Genomic DNA, 21,932 nt, shown 5'->3' with positions numbered 1-21,932 from the left:
TCATCTAATCAATATAAATAGAGGCAACAGAATACAAATTATACACATTTTAAAGGCTCTTTGGACTTTCAAGAAAAGTTCTAACCACTACACATGGCTGACAGATGGGTGGCGTTTGTTGTCAGGGTCTGAGCCGGACACCTCACCGGCTGACCATTCCTTCACAAACAGTTAAGGGGCTCACCAGACAAAATATGGCTTTAAATTGTATACATCTTCAGGCCAGCGCTTACCACACGAATTCAGACAACTTTTCTGAGTACCGAGAAGCAATGCGTCCACCTTGCTTACATTTTCCAGTTTTTTTATTATTATTAATCATCATTATTATTATTTCTCACCTTGAAAAATCAGCTTTCCTCCCCCTCCCTTCCCTCCCACAACCCCCCTCCCCCACCCGCCCCAACCCATAAAAATCGCACTCTGACAGTCTAGTGAAAACCATTGCAAAATCCATATGGGGGCATGCACAGTTGCAGCATTGTTGTAAATTTCTTGCTCTACTAGAAAAAGTTACATTGTCTTAAGGTAACAAAACAGTTCTTTTGTGCTTTTCCATTTCTTTGTTTTTTTTTTTTTTTCTTTTTTCTTTTTCTTTTTTCTTAGAATGTTAGTGATGACTGACAGTTCTGGTGCACAGTTACAATGTACAAGTGAAATGAATATGATTTGCATTGTTAAGGCATCCAATCTGCTGGTTTATATTTATGTGAAAGACAGAGGAAATATACAAGCAGACTTAGGAAAGAAAGTATGTTCATTGATTTCTATGAAGTTTCTCCCCCGAAATTCAATGCACAAAATGCGTCACTCCAAAGGGAGAGATTCCATGCATATTAATAGAGTAAAACAGCATTAGGGTTTTTTTTTTTTTGTAAGCTTCCAAAGCAAAGGATACATTTTTTTTAATCTACAGAACTAAATGCTACAAGAATAATATGCTACTATTTTTTTTTTTTTTGCCATATATTGGAAAAAACTTCTTAACTTACAAATAATACAAAAATAGACAATGGCTTTTGGGTGGAAATAAAAAAAAATTGAAGCATGGTTTAAAACAAAACTAAAAATAACTATAAATGAAATGTTTAAAAATCACATTGAAACAGCTAATACAACTGTAGGTGACCAAACAAATACGCACTTTTCACATAGCAAACGTACACAATAAAATAACCTGGGAGTGGGAGGAAAAGGAAGAAGGGGAAAGCAATGTACAAATTCCAAAGATAAATACATTATTTATATGGATATTTTACAAAATCCCCTTGAAAACAAAAAGCCTTTTAATTAACTTTGCAAGTATGTGCAAGCTAAAGGTAGTGAGCTTTTTTTTTTCTTTGCAAAATATGCAGTAAAATCTTTTTGTGATATTGAAAAACTGTCTTAAGACATTAAAATGTATAAATAGAACGACGACTTTGGCAAAAATCACAAAAAATCTACAGTATTTATAACTACATACAAAACACAACAGCAAAGAAAAAAATATCAGGCAAACGCATCCTCAGAGCTTTGCTGCGTCTTTGCTATTTATTCTTACTTTTAAGAACACTTCCCAGATAATGAGAGCAAAAATTCCATAGAACAGAGAACTATGTTTTGGAGCTCTCAACCTTCTTCTCCTTTCTCCCAGTTTCCTTTTACTCTGAATTCCAAAGCACTTAACCTGTCCCTCTAATCTATTATGTTACAAATGGTGAGGGTCACCGATAGAGGTGTCATCTCAAATGGGAAATCCGAAATACCTGCCATGTTGCTTTTGTCAGCTTTTGGAGGATTGGTATGAAGTCAGCATTTAGGATGAGTCAACTTTAAACTTGCAAATGGCGGCGTGTGAGTGGGATTTTGGCTTGATGACTGGAGGGCAAAATGTGGAATTCTAATTCTGTGCCTGGACCCTGTTCCGTGCAGTCTCATAGGGGATTCTCACACAGTATGTGTGCCATCAAGCTCTCCAGAGGCCATTGGCTTCAGAAGAAGTTGACATAAGTAAAAGAGAGAATTATATCAGGTTTAAATATGCAGTTTTAACAATCTGTCTAGAGGCACTGGATTTTTGAGTAGAAGGGAAAAATGTGATCACTTACATCACTTTTTAACTTTCCAGGCTGCATTTATTTACACAGTTACTTAAGACAACAATACAAAAGAGATAAATAAGCTTGCACTGCTAAGGGATGGCATGTTAAGTTAGATATTGAAAATGCACTGTCTGAGCTAACTACCATTTGATATGCTTTAAGGCGCAAAAGCCGACCCTTAGTTTTCTAAAAAATCTAACTGGCATTCCTATTCTGTCCCATACAAGCTTTTTTTTTTTTTTTTCTTCTTTTCTTTTTTTTTTTTTACTTTTTTGTAAATATCACCACTTCATTCTCCCTTTACACAGCTTTAAAAACATCATAAATTAAAACATGGAGTCTTATTTATAGTGTCCCTTGTATACAGCTTTACGGTTTATAAAAGACAAATGATTGCAGAGTTAAGCTTAAAAAAAAAAGAAAGAAAATGAAAAAGTGGATTTGCTTTTATCAACACAGAATAAATATATCCCCCAAATACTTGGGAGGTACAACTTTTAACCAACACTGCACTTGCAGAACCCTTCCAATTTCAGTATTTGCAAGGTCGGTGATATTGTTTGTTTAAAAATCTGCAGTTATTGTGATTCCTCTTAAAAAGGCCTGAGTTAAAAGTTCCACTCGGGGACTTGTATCAGATTACTCTCTGTAGCAGAATCCAACCTCTTCATTAATAAAATTCTTCAAGGCAATTCTTTCACATGGGAGGAACGATCATGCCAGATATCGCTGTGGAAAAAGAAGACAAAAGTCAATGGTTTTGCATCCAAAATTCTCACTGAGGAAAAAAAAAAAAAGATGGGAAAAAACACCCACACACCACTATGTTGGTTGAATATTAGTCACAAATGTGCTCTCATCTCCCCTGGAATGAGTTTTTGTTAGAAAATATACATGTACTTTATTAAAAATGATAAGTCAGCCTGTGCATGTGTCTTTAATGGAACAGAAGATGCTAAACATCCTTCCAAATCTGATTTCAATCTTAAAATATAACTGGAAAGTTGCAGAGTTTGAATATCGCTGGGAAAGTTGCAGCCCCAAACCTTGCAAACTAGTGAGAATTTCCAATGTGTCCCTCTTTTTGCCCCTCCCTGTGACTTCCGTAATATAAAATAAAAAACTAGTTCATCCCACGGCTCTGTGCTATTTGCAAAGACTGAATACTAGAACAGCAATCTGAATGCCTATATTTCATCCCTCATACCGGGGAGAAGGAAATGCCAGCCACCTCAGGCCTTGTTCTGGGGAATATGAAGCTGGGAGAAAATGTGGAGGAGGAGGGGAAGGCAGGTTTGCATGAACCTGCAGGATGTCTCCTATACTACTGTTGCACTCAAGGTTCTGGAATGGTCTGACCACGTTCTTAGAAAATTATAGCCTAGGAAAGCTGGGGCGAGATCCTGGGGGAAACGAAATCAGTTTGGGTTAATCAAAAAATCTTTGGAAGTGCTCTGAGTTAGAAGCCCGCACACAGTGGTATTTAGAAAAGCACGGAATCCGACAGGCCACTGTTCCACCTCTGGCTTTCCTGCTTTCTGAGTATGTCTCCCAGAGGTAGTTACTTGTTTCCTTGAACCTCTGCTTCCTCAGCTAGAAAATGCAGTTAACGGTATTTGCAAGGGCAGTGATATTTTTAGGGTTGTTGGAGATTTAAATAAAATAACATATGTGTGGTGCTTGGCCCAGCGTCAGCTCCAGTAAAGACCTCATAGAGGTTAGCTGCTATTACTTTTAACCCATCCCTTCTGCTGCCAAACTAGCTGTGTGACCTCATGCTAATTGTTTAACATCTCTGGTTTGTGTTTCTTCTTACATCAAAAAGGCACCACCCCATACAGCATACTTCATATGCTGAGCATGAGGAATGAAGGGATGTCTATAAGAAAGTTAAAACAGTATGGCAACTTTGAAATATTTTGGGGTAAGAGCGATGCGTCCATTAGAAGCAAGAGGCAGCCATCTTTTGCTTCCAAAGATGAGAGAGAAAGTCATTGCTTTCTTTTTGTTGGCAACTCTAAATTTAAATTGATGTCCTTGTCAGTGATGACTGAGTCTAGGAAGTGGCTCTCTTCGTGTCCCAACTCTCAAGTCCAAAAGAATGTGCCTTTTTTAAAGCAAACCCCAACTACTACAAATCCTGCTGCAGACACGGGGAGGCTAGGTGAGCCCCTGAGCCCTGCAGTCCCCACACCCCTCTTGTTTCCCCTCCCCCACCCCCAACATTTTAAATTCAATTAAAAAATGTATTTTGCCACTTTTTCCGTTAATTTTTAAACCCATCTGTATTCACAGGGAAATTTAATCCACATGTTTCTGATTCATATACACGTAAATCATCCAAATGTTGTTTTGCAAGAGCCGTTCTGCAGTCCAAAAGCTCCTGGAGTCTTTTCGTAAGCCCTCATAAGCCATTTTTCTTAGAAACAGGAAGTGTCTCTTGCCAAATGCAGGCCAACTTAAACCCCCAAAGATTCGAGATCAGTTGGAAAAGCAGTCCCCCTAAGATTCAAGTGAGCCTTAGATCTGACTGAAACGGGGAGCTCAGATTTTCAACCCAAGCTTTAACTTGAAACTCCAAGATGCTATAGCTCCAAAGGCAAGGGGGCAGGGGCTCTTTGCACTGTGACAGCTCAGCCCGGCTCTGCCTCCCTAAGGATCTTTCATCTAGGCTGGAGGTGGGTTCCGGCACCCTTATTAAAGACAGGTCTTTCTGTGGGAGTTCTAAGCCTCTGGCAAGAGAAGCAAATCTTACTTTTGCCTTCCACCAAAATCTACTTCGTGTGCCTGGCATTAAAGGGCAGTGCCCTATTGGACAGCCAGCCGGGTAGCTCAGGCAGTGTCAATACGATGCAAAGCAAAGCAGACAACTGACAAACTTCCTGCTGATTTGGTCAGTGGGTCTGGCCAACACTTATTAAGTTTATTAATTGGGCCCTGAAAACATCAGGATTTTTTTTTTAATTCTGGATGGCCAGAAGGAAAAAAACAAAAAACAAAAAAAATAAAAAAGATCTAGCAATCTAGGGCCCCATTAAAAGTTATAAAGCAAAGCTAACTGATGTGCTAGTCCATAGCTAACAGTGCTTCTTAATCTGGATGACAGGGGGTGCAGACTCCAATGCCCTGGGAGCCCAGACTGGGAACATAAGTGAGCGATGTGCCCCGGTAGGGATCAAAGCGACTCTGCCAAGGGCATGCCTTCTTTAGAGCGGGCTCCCCCAACGCTGCTGTGCAGAAATGCCTGCTCACAACCACCAGCTTTTCTGAATTCTTTCAAGAGAAAATGGAGATCTGAATGTTTTAAAATACAAAACAGCCCAGTTTATACATGTTAGCGAACAGTTAAAATTAAAAACAAACAGACATATTGGAGGGTATCTAGGGGGAGGCTTTGGCCTGTCCATACCTTCCTACCGTGCCTTTGTTGGCCCTCAGACTTCTCGTAGAGCCTAGTAGACACCATGGAATCTCTCTCCAGAAGAAGACCCATATGTACCTGCACCCAACACTCTGCATAGAACACTGGGGTCACAGCTCCCTACATCTCATCTGTGACTTCCTAAACTCCAGGTACAGAACACTTCTTGATGAATACATTTTAGGACAAGATCGCTGTTTGTAGTCTGTAAGCTGCTATACCTGTGAAGAGACCTTTTTATAAAGTAATCCCACTGCATGACTGCAGGGAAGCTCCTGGGTTTATAGGAGCTGTTTTTCCTGTATCTGTGCTTCAATCCTCAAGATCACTTACGTGGGTGAGAGGGATGGGTGTTTGAGGCTTGGAAAGTTCCAGAAAAGCCGTTGGCACACTGACTCGCCCAAGTCGGGCCCATGAAGATTTCCACAAAGACACAACACTGTCAGAGAGTAACACATGCCAAACTTCACAGGACATCATCAGACCGAGGTGGCTCTGCCATTTTCCCCGGCGGCAGGGTGATCATGTTCTCTGACAGAAGCTCAGAAAACTATTGGTTTGAAAGGCCATGCATTTTTCATTAGGGTTTTCACATTTTGGTAAGAACAAAGACAAAATGAAAAGTTTTGCAGAGCTGGGAGAGTTTGGAGTGAGGGTGGAATGTGGTCTTCCTCGAACCACCACATGTGTAGGAATTATGAGCTAATCAGGAACAGAATAGGGGGAATATCTTGCACAAATTGAGCATGTACATGGCGCAAAAGACAACTCCACACGATCGCTGTGGGACTGCAAGATGTCTAGAGTCAGGTAGGGCCAGCCAGCCTGAGCTATAATAAGGTGAGGAAAGAAAAAATTCAGTGCATGGGTACAATTTTTGTGAAATCACTCTGGTCTTTTGTTTTTAATTTTTCACTGCAGAGACTGTCCAGGACATGGTTAGGGTTTAAAATCACTACCCTGGGGGGAGGTCCAATCGCATGGTGACAGCCTCCTTGCGGCTGCCTCTCTCTTGATTAATGAAGTCCTCTGAGGCCTGAAATTGCATAGTAGCCATGCTCTAGGGAGCATAAGCTTTAGGAGAAGGGAGAGGACCTCTCCAGGACAATGGCTGGGCACAGTGGGTCACTCGAACCCTTGACCTATGAAAATAGACACACCTGGGGAGTCAGGATCAGTATTTATCAATGACTTTACCTAGATAGGAACAGAGAAGATTTCTCTGCATTTTCTCTTTAAATCCAAAATACAGCCACATTTTCCAAAGTTTTCCATGGGATATTAATTGGTCTTCACATTTGGAAAAGGGTTCTCTGGGCAAATAAGTTTAAAGAACTAAATAGAAGACTTTTTGTTTGTTTTGTTTTTTGTTTGTTTGTTTGTTTAACTGCAGGATGTCTCAGAGCTTTTAATAAACTTAGGTACACTGTGTCTCTCCAAGACAGGGATTCAGTAAGCACCACTTTCTAGATTTGTTTGACCACAACACTTACACTTTTTTAATAGTATATCTTCTGAGATTCCAGAAGTGCTGAGATAAGATTCGTTTTATCCTAAAAAAGTTTCTCAGACATATGGTAATTTGTCCAAGGTTTTATCTACCTGGTAAAGAAAGCCAGTTGGAATCGCAGTAGGAACTTTGAATCATAAAATCTTTGTAAAGAATGGAGTTTATGACTTCCTTGCTTAACCTTATCCCCACTTCTTGGCCCCTGTGCTCCGGGATGCCGAGTGGCTTGCTGGTTACTGTACATTACTCTTTGGCTCCAGTTATCTTTAATCCTCTGCTTGACATGATGCCCCCTCCCCATCTCCCTCTGCCTGAGTCTCCCTTGCCCTATCTCCAAGGTCCAGTTCAATGGCACCCTTCTCTGTGAGGCTCTTCTGAATTCCCCCTAATCTTCCCCTCCTCTGAATTTCCACAGGTGGGTGCCCAGCCTCTCCCAGACAGACCTGCCTGCTTTACTGTGGTGTTATGTTTCCTTTACCCCAGGGAAAGATTTTAAGGTCAGGATTCTGCAGTCCACATGGACCTCACCCAGTGGCTTGACTTTAGTGTGGCCACATAGCATAGGGGCTTACACAGTAATCAGTCTGCCAGGCTTTTAACCCCAGGCTCTTCCAATTTGCTAGCTGTGTACCTCTGGATGAGCCATCTTGGCTCTAAAGCTTGGTTTCTGCATCTGTAGAAGGAGGACAAGGAGGAGCCTACATCAAGGATGGCTGGGAAGAATACATGATATAATGCAGAAGCCAGGCTGGGAACAAGCCCTCCCATGCCAGCAGCTGTGACCATCGTCATCACCATCATGGGAGATTGCAGTGCATGTTCGTTGGGGAATAAACATACACGCAGTCACTAGAGAAGGCCATGACAGGGCTGCTGAGAAAAAGGCCTTTAAGGAGTTGGCAAAACAAACAAACAAACAAACAACCAGTACAATTAGTAGAGTGGTAGCTGGGGGTACACAGGTCTTTAAAACCCTCAACAGCCTAAACATGTCACCTCTGATCTTGTTTGTATGTCAATTTGCTTGATCAACACTTCTTTCATCACTTGCCCTGTCTTAATGATCACAGTTCTGAACTAGGAGGGCCCACATGAAATTACTATAACAATGAAAAGGAGAAGGAGGAAGGTCACACTTCAGAGGCTCTCACCACCCCCTTTCTGTAACCCGTCTATGCCCTTTCTCCACAGACCAGCAGAGTTTAGAAAGCTAACAATGAGGTCATTCTCCAGTTACAGGTCTAGGAGCCCACGTCCCAGCGTCCCTTTTGTCAGGGGAGACTCCGAGACCTCAGGCAGGAGTTCCCGGGGAACAGTGGCACAGCGCACCTCCGGCCACAGGCATTGGGTACAGAGGGCCAAGGCGCAATTCCAGGCATGGGGGCCCTGGTGAGCGCGGCGGCTGGGAGTGGAGTGGGCAGGAACAGGGACAGGACAGCTTAGAGGAAAATGGTGTCCGTTAATTTGACTTGAATCTCTCTACTCATACCTCCTCCCCTGGCGTCCCTCAAAGGTAGGGATGTTTGGTACATGACTGTGTTGGGGAAAAAAAACAGCAGAAAGAAACCCCTGAACACATGCTGAATTAGAAGGAAAGGGCAATGTCGTCCACAACAGCAAATCCAGCACAAAGTGTGGCCCTGAATTTCACCGCGAACCCTCCCCACTGTGCAGCCATAAGTGAAAAATGTGACAGAGAGATGGTGATTCAGCCACTTATCAGAACAGGGGAGAATGGTCTCTGCACTCTTGGAGCCTGTGAAGACTTGGGTTAGAAATGCCCTGGATAACAAATGAACAAACTCTGTATGAGTCCTTGTTTTGAAGCCATTTCATTGTTACTTAAGAGCACCTGTACACGCACGTGTGCGTGTGTGTACGTGCATGCACACATGCATGCGGACACACACACACACACACACACACTAGCAGAGAGATGTCCCCTAAATCCAGGACATTCTGCAGTTTGGGCTGAGTCCCTTCCTGCTCCCTGCTTGGTCTACACGGCAAGAAGAGACCTGGCCTTGCCTAAGGGCTACCTGCTTATGTCACCGCTGGCCAGTAATACAGCTACTGACCCTCCAAGAGCTATGGGCCTTTTCTTCTCAAACACCACCTGTCAGCTCCTGATTACAAACCCCATTCTACCTTATTTTGATATCAAATCTTTGTTTAACGAGGGTGGTGATAAGCAACTCAAGAATGGCAGATTTCTGCTTTCCGTATTTTTTATCCTTATTTAAACTAAAAGTTATACTTAGGCATTACATCCTTAGTTTGCCAGCCGGAGGTGTACTGAGGGTGACAAAGCATTCTTTTTAGCTGAAAAAGAGTCAGATTTGTATGAATGGGTAGCTCCCCTTTGTAGGGGTGGGCATGATGCATTGTGAATAATACTGTCTGAAATGTAGTTCCATTGTCAGATTCTTTTCCTCTGCCCTCGAAGATGGCTTTGCCAATGCATGTTCAAGGGAGGGACACAAGCATGTTTTACTGGGCATGACTTTGGCTGTGCTGGGCAGCTTTGCCAGCAGGTTTCTGAAGAATGTTTAGCAGAGCCTGCATGGAGTCTGAAAGGCAGAGTAATTAGAAAGCTCAGGTTCTGGAGTCACACAGTTTGGGTTCAATTTCGGCTCTATTATTTATAGCCGTGTGACCTTGAGCAAACTGGGCCTGAATTTACCCATCTATATAAAGGGAATAGTACTGACTTCATAGTTTCTTTGAAAGAATCAATATAAGATTATATCAATGTAAAGCATCCAGTACCGAGTACATGTATACTCTGTATAAATAACATAAATATACATATACATAACATACATACACATAATGTGTGTGTGTGTGTGTGTGTGTGTGTGTGTGTGTAAGAAACAGAGCTGAGAAATCCCAGATGGGTATGCAACCCTCCTGACCCCTCTCGACCCCCATGGCTGACCTCCATCAGTGAAGATGGCATGACAACCAATGAAGGAAGGCACTGTGGGGAGCTGTGTGGGGGTTAGGGGTGCAGACTCTGCTGGGGTTTATATTCATCTCCACCATTTACAGGCTGTGCCTTTAGGCAGGTGTTTACTCTCCTTAAACTTCAGTTTTATCATCCGTACAATGGAGATCATAATATCCTCATATTTCACTAGGAAGTTGTTAGGATTAAGTAAGATAAAGCGTGCTCAGTGCTTAGCACAGCGCCTGAAACACGGTTCAGTGCTAAATAAATGGCAGCTGATTATTTTATTGATCTTATTTCCCTGCCAGATGCCTTAGGAATCCTGGATGCATCCTTTTTACCCCCCTCTGAGTAATAAAGTGCTTGGGAGAAAGAAAGAGGAGATGAATTTTTGAGCTTGAGTTTGAAGGCAGCTTTGGCCACACACTACTGCCAGAAATCAAGCAATTTCATAATTTCCCTAACCTCGAGTTTTCTCATCCATAACGTAGGGGCTTTGAATGCCCAACACACGCTCCTGCTGTGAGGGATGAATGAGCTTGTGCAGGTCAACGGTACCAGCACGTAAGAAAAATGTAAGACACATGGACCCATTTTAAAAAGGGTGGTTTTTTTCCCTCAATGAATAGAGAGGTCACCTCAATTCTTGGTGACTCTTATTTTCCATACTCCGTGATGGGGACAAATATTGAACAATTTTAATATGACCCAGAATACTCTAGTCATATTTTGGGGGTTCTGGTTCCCAATAGTCAGTGTTGGGCCTTTGGTCTATAATGCTCTAACCTCAGGGCTCTGGTCAGGCCATGGCTCACCCACTCCCCGTGATCAGCCCCACATACGTTCACGCTGACACAGTCAACAGGTAGGGAAGGTTGAGTGACCTACTTCAGGAGAATGCCAGTCCCGGGAGAGACCCTGCAGTGGAGAACTTGCTAGAGTCCACAAAAGACTGGTCTGATTATGGCGACCACAGGGAATGAAAGAGGAGAAAAGAGAAATGATGACATTAGTAAGTGGAAACAGTATTCTCAAGCAAATCCCGGGCCTGAGCAGAATTGCTGGAGTTGAAAGAGGACTGCTCAGGCAACTCCAGTAGAGGAGGGATGCGTGGGGCTAGGGGCTAGGGCCCAGGGCCAAGGACAGTGAACACAAAGGAACAAAAGAAAGGAGGGCAGAGAGAAGCAGGCTGGCCCAAGGCTGATGCCCTTGCACCAGTGACGCATCTGCCTCAGGCCCTGGGGGGTCGGGGGAAGGGGGTGAAGTCAGGGCATTCTGTTGGCGTGGGTGGGGCTTACCTTGCAGGCTGTTCCCGTTGGTGCTGGTGCAGGTGGGAGGCGGGGAGGTCTGGGGTCTGACGACTGGTGCAAAAGCACTCTTCTGTTTCACGGCTGAGACCATGTTGGCTGGTGAGAAGGAGAAGATGCCCGAGGAGCTGCTGCAGTTGGAGGGGAGGCTTGTGGAGGAGGCCATGGTGGGGCTGGATGGCACGACTGAGTGGGGCAATGGGAAAGGAGAAATCAGCCTCTGCTGGCATCTTGAGATGAGGCCCTTCACCCAGCCACCCTGCTCAGGCCACCCTTCCAGCATGACCCTTCCTGAACTCTTGGGATCTTGTCTGATTTCATCACTTAGTACTTGGCACGTGCTACCTTTCATTGCTGGTGGTCTTTTATGTATTTATTGTGGGCCTACTATGTGCCGAGCAGTGTGCTACGCACTGGGGCATCCCAAGCCAGGAAACAAAAGTGCTCTCATTAGGGATAGAGTAGCACAAAATAATGACAAAGGTGAGCCTGCCAATTCTGCAGAGGCAGGGAAGAGAACCAAAGAAAGCTTCATGGAAGAGGAGTCAAGGGAAGCATTCCAGGTGGGCCTGAACTAAGGTTCTAGCAAAGTGGCTGGGGATATAAGAGGCAGGAGGAGGCCAGCCTGAGACAGCATGGTCACTAATGGAATGAGAGATGTGAGGAAGAAGGGTAGGTGGAAGGCCATGTGGACAAACAGACTGCCACAAGCAACATTTGTGGATAATGCAAAACTACAAGTCAAAGTTCCAAATTCTTTCTATCCCCCATGGAGCTGTACATGAATGCTTGTGAATTAATAGGCAGTAGGATAGGAGCTTTATGCAAATACTCACAGTCTAGTAGTAGTGGGAATGTGGATTATCGATGATGGGAGAATTTTGGCAATTCAGAGAGGGAGAAAGCCTAGTTGCTTGGAGACACGAGTTTGGTAGATGCACATTCTCTACCAACACGGTCCTTTCAGCCTGGCCATCCATATCTCGCTAGCTGCTAATAGTCTCATGGTTACTTCAGGAGACAGATTTGGTACAGAGTGAGTCCTCTCCACTCAAGACCAGTATTTTCATACACTCACCTTCTATTTCCTCCATCTCCTGGGGACAAGTATAAATCCTGCCCAGTGATTTTCAGGCATTTCATTGAAATTCTAAGTACTTCCTTCTACTGTATTATTTTTCACATTATGTAATCAACATTACATACTGCTTTATCATTCACAAGAATCTTCATGTCGTTTTCATCTTATGTCACTGCCAAAGCAATCTTAAATTCAGGCCTATTACATCCTTTTTATACCTGAGCAAGCCGAGCAAGCTGAGTCTCAGAAAATAGTTCAGTGACATGCCCAAGGGCCATAGCTAGAATGCAGGGGAAGCCAGGAACCAAACCCAAATTCAGTGTCCTTTCTACTACACCACCCTGCAAAGGAAACAAATAACCAGGGGAAAAGGTCTCCTTCCCATGAGCCCCCCAGAGAGTCTAAAACGCTGTGTAGGTGGCTGGCCTTCCCTTGGCCTCTTGGCTGTGGAAAGTTAGGGAAGCGGGAATCAAATGGGAAATAAGCAGCAATTGCCATCAGGGGGAAATGACCCCTTGTAATCAGCCCTCGGCACTACACAATCCAAAGGCACCGAATGCTTTATGGAGCAGAACACAGAGCCGCCATCCTCAGAGTTTTCACAAACATTTTCTAAACTGTACTTTTTCTTTTAATGAGGCCAGCATTTTTATACATCTCTTAGGATTTGTAAATGTGAAAATACGCTCAATAATAACACCCATTTAAATTGCAAAACTCCTGCACTGGAGGTTTGATTTTTAAATATTCGTAGACTTGAAATCCTGCTGGTTCACTGAGGAAGGCAATTAATCTCGTTGGCAAATGCGATCATTATGTGTATTTAGAGGTGGGGAGTTTGAGGGGGGTGGTTAACAGAGGAAAGGGTGAAATATAGTCAAGCAGCTCCATTTGTTATAACGTTATTAGTTATCAGCCACCACACCAGAAAGTGTGTTCACCAGTGGAATGTCTTATTTTATTTTTTATTCTGTTTGGAATTTTTCAACATGAGTGGTTTATGAATAATTAAATATTATGGAAGCAAAAATTCAAATCAGCTGGGCTTTGTGTTTATTGTTTTATTTGCATTTATGCAGATAAAACCATCCCATCTGAGAGCCTATTTGAGAATTTAATACTATATTTGTGAGCACTGAGGAAATCAATTAATGGAAATTAAATGTTGGAAGTTTCACAGTCCGACAGATGCAATCTCGGGCTGAAGTTGCTGCATGTCTGCACCGGCTTGGGAAGACAGCAATCCAAGCCCCTAAATTGAATTGCTACCATATAGCAATTAGTTTATTGATTTAATTAAGAATGCCACCTTTTAATTTTCAGGTCATGATTGAAACATTTTCTGATTGAGTAGATGGGAGAACACTGAAATGATAGATCTATGAGAAACAACCTTTCGATGAATCAAAATCCAATGTGAAACTGGTCCCAAACACGGACTCTTGAGTAGGCAGACATAATGTATGCAGATTATTTGGGGAAATTATAAATGTTCAAAAAGCTGCTGATTCCAAACAGATAAAGTGGAAATATAAAATTTAGCACACACAGAGCATAAAAATTCACCCAGAAAGTAAAAGGCTCTAAGTATTACTTTCAGAAATAACCACTCTCAAAAGCCAAGAATGATCTTTCTTCTTTCAAAGGATTAGAACGCTCCACATTTCCAATATTAGAGACAGCATGGTTTTTAGGTTTTTTGTGTTTTTTTTAGCCAAGACTCGTTTTTTAAAAATAATGAATATTCTTTCATTTAACAACACATCTTCTATCATTCCACAAATGTCTAAGAGTTTGGCCTCATTTTACAAAACAGAAGAGTTACCCACACTGTCCAAGATAAACTTGGTTATCTATGTAAAAATCCTCAGAGGCAGATAAAGAGACTGTAGAAACACAGCCCAGGACATTTTATAAGTAAAGATGCCAGTTCCCTGAGGTTCTTTAGATACAATCTAAATGTTGCACCAAAAAATTCTTTAAGCTCAACTTCTTTAAGACAAGGAAGGACATGGCACCAAAAAAATAATTCTTGTACATGTGTGTGTTTTTTTTTTCATCTTGCCAAATTATTGGAAAAAATAAAGTGGTTTGTTTTTTTTTGTTTTTGTTTTTTTTGGTCGGTTGTTGTTATTTGTTTTTAGTACACATCAAGCACAGAGGAGAAAAATTCCAAGCATTTAAAAAAAAAAAAAAGGAGTCATATTCCTAAAGGGAGAGATTTTAAGTTTTAGACGATTGGGACTATGCTGCAGTAGCAGCATAACTTATTATTATGATTCCATCATCATGATTCTTCAGGTTTACTGAACGTGCCTCTTGTGGGCCAGGCATCAGGACAAACTCATCACATGCATGATTTTATCTCACAACAACTGTACGGGATGGGTGTTAGTTCCTTCCCCATTTGCAGATGCGAAAACTGAGGCTTGGAGAGGAGAGAACTTGCCCTTGGCCACCAGTCAGCGACTGGTAGAAGCAGGAGTCAAACCCCTCCGCAACGGGACTTGAAGCTTGGGTCCGGGCGATGACATCACACCACTGCTTCGGGTTGCAGCACAGTTCTGGCCAAGAGGGAGACTTTGGGATGAGGAAGGTGAGCAAGGGAGGGCAGAGACAACGGCGCCTTTCACAGCATCGCCTGGGGCCAGGCCTTGAGTGGTGGGGGTCCTCAAACTGAGGAGACCTACACAGTGGGCCACACAGCGTGACGCCCAGTTAACCAAGCAACACGAACAGAAGCGCAGGACACACAAGTCTACTTACTGGCGTAGGGCGAGTTGGCAGCTGAGCCGTTGAGGAAGGTCGGAGAGCCGCCCAGGTTGGACATGGCGGCAGTGCCGTACCCGTTCATGCTCGTGGTGACGGAGTTATAGTTGCTCTGCTGGGGGGTGGTGCTCGGCACGTACCCGTGTGGTGACACACTGCTTGAGTTGCGGGTGAAACCTGAGGGGTGGGGGCGAAACCGGGATGAGGGTGGCATTCCTGGGAGCCTCGGGAAAGGAAGGCCTCTGTTTCTTGCCCCGCTGCCGCATCCCAGAGGGAAGGGCTTGGGTGATTCATGTGTGTGGGTTGGTAGTGCTAGCTCTGTGATTAAAATGGGAAGCGAGCAAAACACACATTTCTTAGGAGATCATAAATACTTAGCAGGGCCGTGAGAAGTGGCAATGCAGGGCCTATAAATTATCATTTTGGAGCAGAAATAAATCCCAATCTAAGAGATGTACCCTGGAGTTAACAGGTTCTTATTCCCTGGGCGAGGATGATGTGCTTTGGCCCCTCAGAACTTTAATTCCAACCCTCTTTGCGATCTGTCATTCATGGTTTATGGTGAAAAGTCAAATGGAGAGATGGCTAAATGCATGCCTCCTTTCTAGCCCCCGAACCAGACTGCCAGCTGCGAGCACTATAACCCAAATTCTACAGTAATATCTGATACACAGAAACTAGGAATCTCCCCTTTCGGAAAAAGATGTTTTTAAATAAAAATTGTTTTATGCCAAATAAGTGGTAGGGGTGGGGGGTGGGGAGCAGTCCGAGGTTGGGAAGGGGCAAGGAAACGGGGAGGGAGAGGAACAGGCTCCTGACCCTGATTGGTGGCCTGTGACGCCTCCGAGACATTCACAGCCAGTTGTCCACTGAAGGAATTCACGCCCATCATTCCCGCGTGGACCGAGGTGTTAGTGAGGGCCGGTAGCTGGCTGTGGTTACGGGGGACACTGTACAGAGCCTCTGCGATGTCAGCGGCCCTCTTCAGAATAATTTCCTGCAAAGTAAAACAATACTCCGTTTAGCTACCCTTAGTCATACTCCCAGGAAAGCCATTTTTTCCCCAGTGTTTACTATACGACAGGCCCGGTGCTCAGGGCTTCCAGTGCTCTAACTGCAATACCTTCTGCAACCTCTCAGCAAACCTGGGACAAGTCTCATCATAATGGGCCCATATCACAAATGGGGGATTGAGGCTCAGAGAGAGGCCAAGAGCTCACATAAGGACACTAACCTATTAAGGACAGAGCTGGGCTGCATAACCTTGTTTGACTGACTTTGAAAGGCCATTGTCTTAGCCCCATATTACTACCCTTCCATATTACTACCTTCCATATTACTACCCCGCATGTGACAGCATCATGGCGTCCCCCCGACCCCCACCCGGCAGCCAATAACACACAGGAACTCTGGTGGTACATACATACACACACACACACACACACACACACACACACACAGAGGCTACAACTCCTCTCCCGTACTAAAGCTAAGGGCAGGCTGTAGATAACTATCTGTGTCCCTGAGTATTAGTGGAACTGTGTCCCCTGGACACTGATTCAAGTCACACAAAAAAAGAGTGAATGATTGCCCAGACTCCTGGTTTCTAGAGCAATTTGAATCATATACATGGAGCTGCTCTGTGAATAGAAGCAGACAATTATAGTCAGGCCTTATCATTCTTTTTAGGAGAGGAAATTAAACCCCCTTTTCCTCCTAAATCTGCTTGAAAACCTGAGAGGAATAAAATAAAACGCTGGTAACTCTCTTCCTCAATTATGAAGTACATTCCCATGGAAAATTTGTTTTAAATGGAGTACCTATTCTCATAAGGAAATGATTCCATTGAAAAGGTAATAAGAGATTTACAAAATAAGAAAGAACGGAATAGCCTTATGTCTCACGTCTGGATGACACGGAACTCATGCAAGTGGTTTTGTGTTTTTCGCCCTTTTTCAACACAATAAGGAATCCGAGATCTTCAACAGTCGCGCTCACCTGGTTGTTGTGTGGCATCCCATACAGCGCTTCCACCAGGTCTGCAGCCCTTTTGAGTATTACTTCCTGTCAAGAGAAAAGCAGATACAGTCGTCTGAGTGAAGGCCACTTGTCCTCATCTCTTCACAGGACCACGTCATAGTCCCCTCTGGCCATACTTTGCCAACACACTGTTTTAAAGGCAGTAGCTTGGGAAACCCCAGAATGCTGTTAAATCACCAATTTATCCCTGTTCACATACACACTTAATTGAGTCAAAAGGTGAGCATCATTGGTACTGGAGGATAAAATACATCACTCAATAGTCTGCCATAGGCACGGTAAAGCACTCATATGTTTATTGCTGAATACAATTGCGAGGTCATTTACTAGATTACTACAATCGATGTCATTCAGTGCATGTTATGAATCCCTAAGATGTGTTTATTTAGTACTTAATTGCTTATTCCAGGAACCATGACCTTATCAGACAGGTCATTTTCGAGGGATTTCCAATCAATCTTTGGCTACTGGAAGCATGTAGCATTAAACTTCTTTTGTTTATCTCCCTTGTGTGGTAGAGCCATGACATAAGGGAGTGATGGAGTAAACTCACATTCTGGGGCAATGCACTGTTTGTCAGAGGCTCTTACAGAAGGATTCTCCTGCCCCCGGAAGCTCCCTCTGCACCAATTTTCATGACTGGCACAGTCTGTATCTTTTATAGCAATTCTTTGCTATTTCAGTACTGTTTGTCATTTTCCCCATTTGCGCATTCATTCTCATCCTAGATATATGCTCTGCTTTTCATTCTAGTTGAAGAAAAATGTTTCCCTCTTTTCATTTAGGTAGGCTTCTGTATTTAGCTTGTATGCTTGTTTCTAATAGCACACTCTACAAAAGTGTGTGTGGTGGTAATTTTTTTCATTCAACCAAAAGAAGTCACTCTGTCTTCATTCTGACCTAATTTTCTTCATATTCATTTAAACTGGAGTATGAAGAGGAAAGTTAGGCTTGTAAAATGGAGGCTAATCAGAGAACCAAACATACAGGCATGATTATCAGAGGTGATTTGCAAGAAGATATGTTTACTTTTTTTTTTTCCTGTGGGTAAAGTTTCAAGAAGTTAAACTTTAAATATTTCACACAATAGATTTCTTCATTGGAGAAGCCGTGCTATTCGATTTTCATATACTGTAGATGCTGATCAGAAAATAGGGATATAATTACATTCATTTTGCTGTCACCATAGCCTCTTCAAAAATCCTTGAACAACTCTTGAAATGACAAGCTTTTAGATACATATTAACATTTTTCAATTTTAAATTTTCTGTAATATAAGATAAAATAGTTGTCACACTGCAGTAACTACTTATGACATATATAATGTCCTAAATTCAAAAATGAGATAGAGGGGTTTTCACTTCTCAATAAACATTTATTGAGCCTTAAGCTGCTAGACCCTGTTTGTAAAACAGTTCAGTTATTTTTTATATAAGGAATGAAAAGCATTATATAATCAATGAGGTTTGAATCAATACATCCGAAATAACTTATTTTTTTCTTTAATGCAAGCTACAAGATAATTTACCACTTTTTGTTTGCCGTATTGTCTGACCACACCAGTTAATAATTTACTACGGTATGGGCACACTAAACCCTATCCCCATATCAAATTCGGCCCGTGCTGCTTTCACTAAAACCTCATGGCGCTTAGGAAAGATTAAAACAAAACAGGATCAAGTTAGTTTATTTACTAAGATTTGACTTCTCTGGGTCTATGTTCATTTATTTCTTCAAATAAATATTTATGCCAGTGTTTGGATTTGGCAGAGAGGGTATTTTTCTTTCTTTTCATTTTAGGGAAAAAACAAGATGAGGTGCAGTTGGAAACTGCACTTGTGAATTTCAATCTTGGAACACTATCATTGAGGACTCAGACCAGTGCATATTTTAATTAATTACACAGAACCAGGGAGGAGGGAAGTTCAAAATAAACTCCAAGATCTTTAAAGTTTTTGTAAACCTGAAAAAATTTCAGCTACTAGTGTATGCTATACAGTTTACTCTCATATATTTTTGACTATAAAGGTTTTTCAGTGACATAATCCAATTGTTTCTTTTTCTGCTTATTCAATACCCAGAGCTCTCATCACCATTTAATCCTCTGAAAATGAAACATGTGAATCTTGCTTTATGAAGTTACATCCTTCTTCTATCCACAGAGCTGGGTTATGCTTTCCCAGTAGGCACACTGCCATAGGTGGGTCATCAGCCCTGCAGCACTTCAGACCAGCAGTCTTGTAGACAGCGAACCTGGATTTCTTGCCCTGAAAGTGATTTCCTTAAATGATACCTTGCCCATTTTAAAATGTCCTTCACTGCAGTATGGACTTTGGGATTTAAGGGAGAGCCCACATTTGGTTCAGCTCTGCCATTGTGATTCAGCTTCTATTAGTTATTTCTGCAAATGGGAAGGAGAAAGGAAATTTCTGGGTCCTCTATGAGTTAGTGCAATGGACCTGCAAGGTGCTTGGATTTTGGTGACCAGAAAATTGCTCTCACCTCCATGTCATTACGCTCCCAGTGAACTAGCCCCCAAGCGTGTTTGTGTTGGGGATCTAATATATTGCCTTTCAATCAGAGCTGAGAGCCACTGAACACACAGACAGAACATGACGAGCAGGTCAGGAAAGCAATAAAGATTTTACAGAGCTGTCCAAGGTGCTAAATTTACTCAATAATGGGTTTGGCACCATAGTGTTAACCTCTCATTTACTACCAGTTTGAGGGACTAAATTGAAGTAGCTGACTTCATTTACCTTGAAATGTATATTTTATGACATTATGTAAGTAGATTGAAAGGGCACTGCAGTTTTAACAATTTAAAGGCTAAAGCATGTTTAAGATGAAACTTGAATATTTATTGTATATTGCACTTAAAGTATATAGAATGTTAAAATGTATTGATTAAATTTGTAAAAGGCATTATAAAAATGACAGGTAGTATAAAAGATGTATGCCTTTTAAAATCAAATTGATAGTGTATGCTATCTCTTCTGTGGTCACAAGTGTAATTTTTTCGCAGTTTTATATGGTAATTTGAAAAATCTGTAATTTCACATTAGGAAATGATTGAGCCTGGGATGTTAAAGAAAAAAAAAAAAAAAAAGAAATTTCCCATAAGGGGAAGAACTGGATGTTTCATATAATCTTTTGTCTCGGAAATTGTTCCTAAAGTCTTATTTTTTGTGGCATTAGGAGGAAGTATAGTATAAGGCTCCTTCCATTCTAATATGCAATTTTAATATTTCTGAAAAGAAAGAACACTTGACTAGTACTAATATCTAATTTTTCAAGGCATTTATTTGTCAGGAGAGATTTTCTCTTCTTTTCATAATGTTTAAAACATCTCCCTGCTTGCAGTTTAAAACATGAAGGTAGAGATTAGATTCTTCTAAGATAATTAATCCTATCCTTAGATTTAACAACATATCCCATTGGGGAATAAAGAAGATAAATACTAGTATCCTAAATATTGAAAAGCCCCAGAGTCTCCTTATAGAGCTAATGCTTGTTCTCCAATCTACATCCTGATTCAGACTATTTTTCTTTTCATGGCCTTGATCTCTTCTCTCTTAAAGAAACAAAAAATGTTTACTCCTTAAAATGAACAACTTTCACTGATCTATTTTCCCTCACAGTTAAAACCTGGCTTCCCCTGTCCTATTATGACCATTGGTTGATGATAACGTGAGTGGGGTCTGCAAAGAAAAAAAGGGATAAGCTATTTAGAGTCTACAGAAACACTGGGGAGACTCAACTCTGAGAAATAGTTCAAGCCTAATTGTTATGGGTTTTTACTTATGTTTTGCAGCCTTTATAATAAAGATGCTGAATGGGCTGCAAAGACAGAAGGAAGATTCATCTTTATTTCCTATGTTGCAACCCCCTCAATTAGCAAATAATTTTTGAGCCTCTTGTTGCTCCAGTAGTCAACAAACTGATACTACTCTCCAGCACTTTTCAAGGCACATTATCTTCCCAGAATTAAGATACAGGGTTCTATGGGGGTTACAAGAGATTCTCCCCATCATCTTGTCCTACCCTCTATATCCAACCTCCTCTCCCTGCACATCTGAAGAACTGCTCTCTATTCTGGTCTAGCTAGTCCTCCCTAGCCTAGAAGCAAAACATTGGCTCTTTCCCATCTCTAGACCTTCACTCCTTTTGCCTTTCCTTTATCCGGAATGCTGGCTTCATTCTGTGCCCATTCTTAACGCCTTCTCGTCCTCCAAAGCCTGGTAATGAAGGTGGTGGTGGTTTGGTAATGATAAAAATAACTGTTGTTTATTGAAAGTGGAACATTAACTCACCCAGTCTTCACAGAGAGCATCTTAGGGTACTGCCCATACCACCATTTGGCAGGTGAGGAAACTGAGACTCAGAGAGGTCAGCCAACTTTCCCTGAGTCCATATAACTGACATTGGCTGAGCAGGGATTCACCCTCAGGTGTCAGACATCAGAGCCTGTGCTCTTGAGATTTACACTGTTCTGTCAGAACTGATTCCACCTTCACTGCAGCTTCTAATCTCTCTTATTCTAACTCTGAAAAATAGTGCTGAATATTCCATCCAGCACAGCACAGAAGTAGATGCTGCGGGGTCCTTTTGCTCTGATTTTAACTATGTTAGTCTTCATTATCCACAACTAGACTGTAGGCCCTTTGAGGCCATGAATATCTAATCATCTTCTCTAAGCCCCTAGCACAATGTTCAGCAAAACACAGGCCTTGAGAAAGTCTCGTTGAAAAGTTTATTCTAAGATAGTTA

At 42.1% G+C, this 21,932-nt stretch overlaps 1 protein-coding gene across 6 annotated transcripts in view; it reads right to left on the bottom strand.

Annotated features, from left to right (window-relative positions):
- Positions 1-416: 416 nt before the first annotated feature.
- The window catches only part of EBF1 (EBF transcription factor 1), a 389,100-nt gene continuing 367,584 nt past the window's right edge, over positions 417-21,932 (bottom strand). For 3 of the 6 annotated variants that reach the window (XM_042948148.1, XM_042948157.1, XM_042948166.1), the window contains exons 12-17: positions 17,121-17,186; positions 15,942-16,119; positions 15,120-15,299; positions 11,264-11,458; positions 10,854-10,922; positions 417-2,813 (exon numbers count right to left, since the gene is read on the bottom strand). In XM_042948148.1, coding sequence (XP_042804082.1) covers positions 10,855-10,922; positions 11,264-11,458; positions 15,120-15,299; positions 15,942-16,119; positions 17,121-17,186 — 687 coding nt within the window. In that variant the 3' untranslated portion in view covers positions 417-2,813; position 10,854. The remainder of the gene's footprint in view (positions 2,814-10,853; positions 10,923-11,263; positions 11,459-15,119; positions 15,300-15,941; positions 16,120-17,120; positions 17,187-21,932) is intronic. The other 3 variants (XM_042948176.1, XM_042948186.1, XM_042948196.1) reach the window with 1 other exon arrangement.

This window comes from Panthera leo, chromosome A1, assembly GCF_018350215.1.
Source record: "Panthera leo isolate Ple1 chromosome A1, P.leo_Ple1_pat1.1, whole genome shotgun sequence".
Taxonomy (NCBI): domain Eukaryota; kingdom Metazoa; phylum Chordata; class Mammalia; order Carnivora; family Felidae; genus Panthera; species Panthera leo.
This window is presented reverse-complemented; position numbering and strand designations above follow the sequence as displayed.